Consider the following 7,534-nt stretch of genomic DNA (forward strand, 5'->3'; position numbering starts at 1 on the left):
AGAGAGAGAGAGAGAGAGAGAGAGAGAGCGCTAGTAGATTTGAGGTTAAAAAGTAACAATATGGGGGAAACAGATGAAGATCGTCCTCACTTGAATTCAAACTCTGATTTAGTTTTCATACTGAAGCTTCAACTCCTGTCCTCTCTCGGCAGACGGGTACACAGATTGCTTCCCTTTCCCATGTCTTAGTTCCGTACATGCTATAGACATGTACAGGGTCACACCAGCGGTTTTTATGACGATGACAGGTGTGGACAGTGTGTGTTATTTGATTGGGTGCCAGCCTTGGGCACTGTCACCTTTCTGACACAACTCCTCCAGGACAACTCAGGCCTAGGGAAGTGGGCGTGGCCAGGGATGCAGGATTTCCATTGCCAAGTTCTCATCATCTTGGCATCACTCCCTCGGCTCTGCTCCAGGGTGGTCCCCACAGCGCTCAGTACCCACCCGGGACTTACAACACTAGCAGGAACTATGTAGAGCCTTTCAATGGAGTTTTTCTTCCAGGAAGCTTACACCCTACTGAAGGAAGCTGTGAAAAATAGTCTTCCTTCACTGGAACACAGGATCTGAACTCTGGCTTGCCCATGCTCATTTCTTGAGAAGGAGAAAATGCCTGGAGGTCTTCGTACCCCTGAGACTTTTCAGAAGACTCAGCCCCTCACCTGAAAAGCGGTACAGAAAGTTAAGGGAATCTGAAAAGGTACAATCCTCATGAAGAAATTGGCTGGGGAGTTCTCTTTCCCTTCTTGCATCAGGAAAGCTATGGAAAGAGAGCTGGGGCACTGAGCTACTACTCCTCTATAGCCTTGAGCTTTTCTCACCCAGTTTGCATTGTGGAAATATCCTAGAGCAGAAAATAAGGTCTTCGTAGGTAGTTGTGTCTGTCATAACAGAATTCAGTGGAAAGGTGCTGCCTACCCCTTGTAGCCCCCTGATAAAGAAGATGACACCCACACAAACCCACCAGCAGGATTCAAGGCGGCACTGAGAAAGTTACTGAGGAAGAATACGAGTCCCTTCACACTTACTCACACGTTATGCCTCTCCTCTCTAGTGGCCATTAATGGAGAACACCCTCCTAAGGGGTCGCCTCCCATTTGCAAGACCGAAGAATGCTGGGATGTAAGCGAGCATGGCTAGTCTATGGAAAGATCCTATGATTTGGATCTGACATGTTCCCTGAGGGCCCCTGGGCTCTGGGCTCCTACCAGGGTTCAGCAACACTGCACCTGTGCAGCCCAGCGGTTGGTGCTTCCGAGAACTGGGTGGAAGCCTGAATCCATGTGAGAAAAAAAAAATCCTGCAAAGGTTAAAGAGTCAGTACAACTTTTCCACATCTGCCTCCTCCGGAGATGGGTTGGAGAAAGGGTCAAACTCATAGAGGCAGAGAGAATGAAGGAAAAAAAAGTCCCCACCCAACGAGTCATAACTCTGTGTACTCGGCTGAAGCAACCCAAATCAACTTCACATGGAAAGGCGTAATTGCCATTAGGGAGTGGAGGTCACGTGGGTTTATTTCCGGGAAGAGCTAACAATTTAATTTACAAAGCCATCAGGAGAGCCACAGTGACAAAGGCGCTGTAGTTATGCAGCCAGGCCTACCTCAGCAGCACTCCAGGAAGGAGCAATGCATTTCTCCTGTCATTCATACTTAAGATGGAACAGTGACGGTGAGTGACGGCTGGGAGCCAGAATTTTCCAGCCGACCTGAATTTTTTATTTCATATATACTTGAAATGAATTTTAAAGACAGACTCGAATCTTCACTCTTCTCCCTGATAAAAGCTTTAGGATGTGGGGGAGGAAGGGGGGGAAGGGCAGGCATGGTAATGAGGAATGGGATAATTTGCATGTGTTTAAATGACCTGGACCCTCTCAGGCTAGAAGGCAGGAGATTTTTCTCCTTGATAAGACCTGAGATCACTTCCCCGAAGCTGCGCTTGCCATTTTTCCTTGTTAAATAAATGAATACTAGCTACATTCGTACCTTTGAGAAAGTCTTCCTTTAAATAAATCTTATTGCTATCTTCTCTTTGTAATCAGAGCGGCAACCCGACAGGAATGTCTCTTCTATAGAGTGCCACAAAGATTTAGTAATTGAAGAACTTCTGCCCTGGAGATGTCAGCAAATATACAAAGGACCAGAGTTCTAGCAAACACACTCATATGCTATTAGTTTATACCCAACAAAAAAAAAAAAAGCTTGAAACTTTGAAAGCTCCGTTGAGAATAAACAGTGACATAAGCTGCTCGTGTGTGTGTGTGTGTGTGTGTGTGTGTGTGTGTGTGTGTGTGTGTGTGATCAGAGGGCAGAGTGACCCCTCACTGGGTGTGGATGGTGGAGAACAGAGTATGGGCTCCAGCCTTTGTTGCCCTAGGAATCTCATAGTTCCACACCTCCACCAAATTGCCAGTGTTGGTAGCACTGCTCAGAGAGGAAGACTCTCAGTGAGGCAGGCCCTGACAGCCAAGTGGCCCTTTATGGCAATGAATAGTCACCCTTAATGAACCCCGTACAGCCTATGGGCACAGGAGGACATAGTATCCAGGGTGGACACACGCATGGAGGCCGAAGCTGTGCACTAATCCTCCTTGTCACAGTATCTACACTGAGGTGGCCATTACCTCCCTTTCCCCTGCCGTACCTCCATCAGTGGCCCTACTGTGGAACCCAGAAAACAGGAAGTCTCTGTAGCCACTTGCTAAGTGAGTCCAGTTAGCAAGGTAAGGCCCCGCCTCCGTCAACCCTCATCTGTACTGGGCTGTTTCCCACAATTCCCCCTCATGTGTGCTTCACCCCGTTTCTTCAGAATCCTTTCAGACCCTGTATGATTTCTTCCCTTGCTTCTAAAGTTCACTACAGGAAGCTTTCAATATTTGAGGAACGTGTTGGGGGGTGGGGACATGCTAGGTTAACCAAAGACTGTCACTTTTTTGAGATGTTCCTGGCGGTTGTAAGGGAAAAGAAACCCCATCTTCCTCTCATGCCTCATCTCCATTCAGTTAGTCACCTGGGAAAGGAGGAGTCAACTAGACTCCAGGTGGACTGTCATCGATCCAGAATGACAGCAGCCACTGCATCCTTGCCTTTAACTGTGTCTACGGAGCCAGAAACCCCAAGAGTTACACAGATAACAGGCTTCTCTCTGGACCCTGGCAACCCCCGATGAAGAGCTCCGACATTACACCATGACACACTAACAAATGAACCTTAAACACGCCTGCTAATTAATTGTGCAAACAGATTTCACAGGGCGCGTTTGCTGACTTACGAGAGAAGAAACCATTTTCAAACAGATTACAAGTATCATTTACATATAAGCCAAATCAATGAAATAGAAATGGAGGCTAAGCCGCTTTGATCTGCTAATCACTTGTATCTGACCATTAAGGATGTCTTCACAAAGCCAGTTAATGGTAGTTAGTTCTTTGGACATTTACTCATGTTAAGTCAGTCATTTGAATTCCCTTGAGCCAGGGTCCCTCATATTGGCTTGAATCAGCGCCATTTCTTTGATTGCCTGGAAGAAGCCACAAAGTGTTAAGTGCTATGAGGATGGGCCCTCATTTCTGCCCATCCATGCAGCCCCTGAAACACAGTAGGTGCACAGGAAATACTTGTTATGTGCCAGGAGCTGTTCTGAGAGCTGACGATCCTAATCTGACATCCCAGAGGCCCAAGGTAAGGCTTGGACCATGAAGTGGTTTTAGGCAATTCAATCAAATCCATCTACTTCAACCGTAGTAGATAATAAATAAATAATAGATAATCAATAATAAAGTAGCATCATTATTTATGCTCTATATTAAACTCAACTATGTTTCTTTGAGATATTAAAATGTAAATGGGTATCTGGGAAGAGGGTCTCACTATGGTTTTAACACTGCAAATACATTCCTACAACTACCTCTGTGAGGACAGTTCCTCCAACTGCCACGTCATAGTTCCCCAAGGGTCGGCTCAAGAGGAGGGAGGTCTCAGTGGCCATGTGGCCGCTGGTAGACAGAAGCCACACCATTTCTCGTGAGACTCACAGGTTGATGCCCATGACATTTCCATGGCAAACTTGGGTCTTTGGCTGATTTCTGCATTGCAAATGAGCAAGATGGACAACACCTCTATTCTCAAATGGTAAACGTATGATCTGCTAAGTATGCTACCAGGGATGGGTGTGCATTGGACGTCCTTACACACAGATGCTACATCTAGCAAAGTCCAGACTGTCCCCATGCTCTTGAACATCCATACAGTGCTCAGTCACTGCCGGTTACAAGAACTCTCTCCACTGTTATGGTCCCTGACCTTCGTGCCTTGTCACCTGGATCTTGGAATTTTCAGATTCCTTTAGGGAAGCAGACAAAGGGCACAGGAGGCCTTAGGCAGAGGCTTAGGCCTAGGCCCACCTGAAGAAATGCCCACAGAGACTGTCCGGCCAAAGTGAGGGATGACGGCAGCATATCTGGCAGGTTCTACTGAGCATGTCCTAGATAGGGCCACCCGGGGATGCTCAAGCATCTGACACCGTTCCTAAGAGATACCATATAAATGTTCGTAGTCAAGAAGAGTGGGCTGTTAGTTATAAACAGGAGCGCAAGGAGGTGACAGCGGGCTTTCACCTTGCCCCCATGACTCATCTCCAACACTCAATCCCAACACGTTAACAAAATAAATGTCCTTGCAACTTAAACACATACGTGATGGGTCACCTTGCACTGTGTGCATCTGCCACAACTACAGAAGCCCTGCTGTCACTTAGACCTACCTCTTAATAGCTCATCTCATAGACACCATGTCCCCACTATAGTCCTTTCTCAGTGGTTCCCACCCTCATATGCCCAATCTGGAGGAGACATTCTGGGCCATTCTGCTGCCTCCACTGGCTTTTTCATGGTGTGCACATGGAGAAGCCCCTACAGACTGACCTCTGGACCAAAAGATTTCTCAGTTAACACTCGTCTGCTGAGGAACACCATAGAAAATTCCAGAACTGGGTGTTTTCTACTACAGTGACCGTTGCTCTATCTAACCTCATTTTTAAAATCAATTCGCTTTGGGGAAGAGCATCATGAAGTAAAGGCTTTCCCCGGGGGATGGTGGTACTGGGGGTGCCCACTGGAAAGAGAAGAACCAGGAAGAAGAGAATGAAGGAGACTAGACACAGGATACAAGGTCATTCCGTAGGGACTATGGTCATCTGGAGACCATAAATTGGAGCACAACCAAATTTTGGTGTCAAGAAGAAAAAGAATTAGTAAAATCACAAACTACAGAGTGTGGTTCTGCTTTCTTCAGAACGACCGGCTACTTTCTGAGACAAAGCCCAAGGCCAAAGTCAGGTTCCACGTTCTCCATACATCTGTACTCTGATGAAAATAATGAATAGGATCACCATATTTCTCCAAGTGCATATTTTTATAAGTCCCAGTTTATTTCTTCACTGAAGATTAAGCTGTAAATTACTTCACCCAGACGTTTATCTTGGGAGAGAAAGAGTTAAGAGTTGACATTTAGAAATAAAGTTATCATCTATGTAGCCTGGCAGTATCTTGTAACAGACTTCCCTTGCGTCTTTCTAAGTCCTTGTGACGACTCCAAAGTGCATTTCTTGGCTGGAAAGGCAAGGCTGAAACAGTTCCAGAGCTCACACTGGGGGTCTGGTTCAAAGGCAGGAGTCACCGCTTCTTTGAAGGGGAGAGAGAGACTCGGAAACGACACGGGGAAATTAAGGAGTGGTTTCATCTTCAACTTGTTTCCCCATGGCTCTGCTTCTGGCTTTTGTCTCTCTGTTTTTGAAAAGGCTATGATCCTGTTCAACAATGCAAAGCCATTTTCCCTCCCTACCCAAATCAAATCAGATCCCCAACTTAATGTACGAGGCAATTTGTACAGCCAAAGAAAACTTGACGGTCTCTGGTTGCCAAGACAGTCTATGACGGCAGAAATGGACAGACCTCACAAGTCTGTGTCACGTCCCCACATAAAGTTCCATTGAAACATCAGACACAGTAAGAGAGGAACAGCAGTGAGCTCTAACTATAGCAATGCTCAGCAGTAAAAGTTGTTATGAGCTTCTTTGGTGCTTATGTGTAAACTTTTCTATGATTATTTTCAGTCCTGGATTGACCCTGAGCGAATAAAAGGGCAGAAAGCGTGAACACTGTGACCCCCCAAACCAACTTCGTTGTGTCAATTTTCATTCCTGGCCCCTCCTCATTTTGGCAAACGAGAGCTCACAGCTGTTCTCTTCTTTCCCAACCTGCTCAGAGCGCCATGCGCGGAAGCAACAGTAGAAGCAACAGCTGGCACCTACCTTGCCCATGCCAGGAGTGTCCTTCACCTTGTTGACGGCCCTCAGGAGACAGGGTGGGGCTGGGGGAGGCGAGGTCTGCAAGACCCCACTGAAGCTGGTAGCAAAGAGGGGAGCCTCCGCAGCAGACGGCGTAGAGGGCCGGTGTTTCTTCTTCTTGGATGACAGGTTTAACTTCTGGGCAGCTCTGCATGGGGACAATAAGGAGGAGATGATGTGACAATCAGAAGCACGGGACTAGCTACTTCTCTCCTTTCTCTTAAAGATCCCCTTGATTATCCCTTCTGTCTTCATTCTCAGTGCCCTGCCGCAAGAGAACTTAGTTAACAAGCTATGTAATCACTGAGACAGGAGAACGGACCTATACAACCACATGGCTCTAAGATCACACGTTACAAGGACAGGCTTGTCCTCCACATCACTCAGACATGAATGAAGCCGCTCCACCTTTGGAGGATATGGAGCACCTATTCCGTTAATCACCCCCACCCCAATTTCTCTGGCATAAGCCCAACTGTGAAGAACCACGTGGGCTCATTTAAAAACTCTTACACCTTGTAAAAGCCAGTCAGATGAAGAATCTGGTAGTGATCAATTGGGGCATGCTCTAGCTGTGGAAGTAAGATCCAACCCCCAGTGCACTGGAGAGACGTAAAGCAACTGGCATGAGAAACAGTGAACCAGAAGATTCACTACAGTGAGGCACAGGGCACAGACTATCGTCTGCTCAGCTGGACAATGGGCTCTTGTGTAGGGCAGGTGGTAAGGACAAAATGCTATCTATAGGCAAGTATAAGGAAGGAGGGGGTCAAGGTAACAAAGGGACACAGAAAGGTCCAGATGGGGACAAGTAGGAGGGTGTGGCTGTCAGCATCATCAATAACACTGGCTGTTCACACCACATCTTCCATCATTCAGGTGCAGTGCAACACGTAAGATATGGTAATCCTGCTATAGAAAAGACAGAAGCAAGGCAGTGGTGTGAGACAAAGGCATTGCACACGTCCTGTTAGACTATTTCTGAGTTAATTCTTCATATAGCGTGCCATGTCTTTCTATATAAATATATAGATATATATGGGACTTTTATGGGGGCAGGAGACAGTCTTACTATATAGCCCTGACTGGCCTTTAATCGTGTGTGTGTGTGTGTTGGGGGCACTGAGGTGTACTTATTCCCTTATATCAAGGATTTTTTGCAGAGTGGAGAAAAGTCTGACCAT

General features: G+C 46.7%; 1 protein-coding gene across 2 annotated transcripts in view; it reads right to left on the reverse strand.

Annotated features, from left to right (window-relative positions):
* The window catches only part of Kif26b (kinesin family member 26B), a 404,164-nt gene that overhangs the window by 93,288 nt on the left and 303,342 nt on the right, over positions 1-7,534 (reverse strand). For both annotated transcript variants that reach the window (XM_005348983.3, XM_026779720.1), the window contains one exon: positions 6,315-6,498. In XM_005348983.3, coding sequence (XP_005349040.1) covers positions 6,315-6,498 — 184 coding nt within the window. The remainder of the gene's footprint in view (positions 1-6,314; positions 6,499-7,534) is intronic.

Source organism: Microtus ochrogaster, chromosome 6, assembly GCF_000317375.1.
Source record: "Microtus ochrogaster isolate Prairie Vole_2 chromosome 6, MicOch1.0, whole genome shotgun sequence".
Taxonomy (NCBI): Eukaryota; Metazoa; Chordata; class Mammalia; order Rodentia; family Cricetidae; genus Microtus; species Microtus ochrogaster.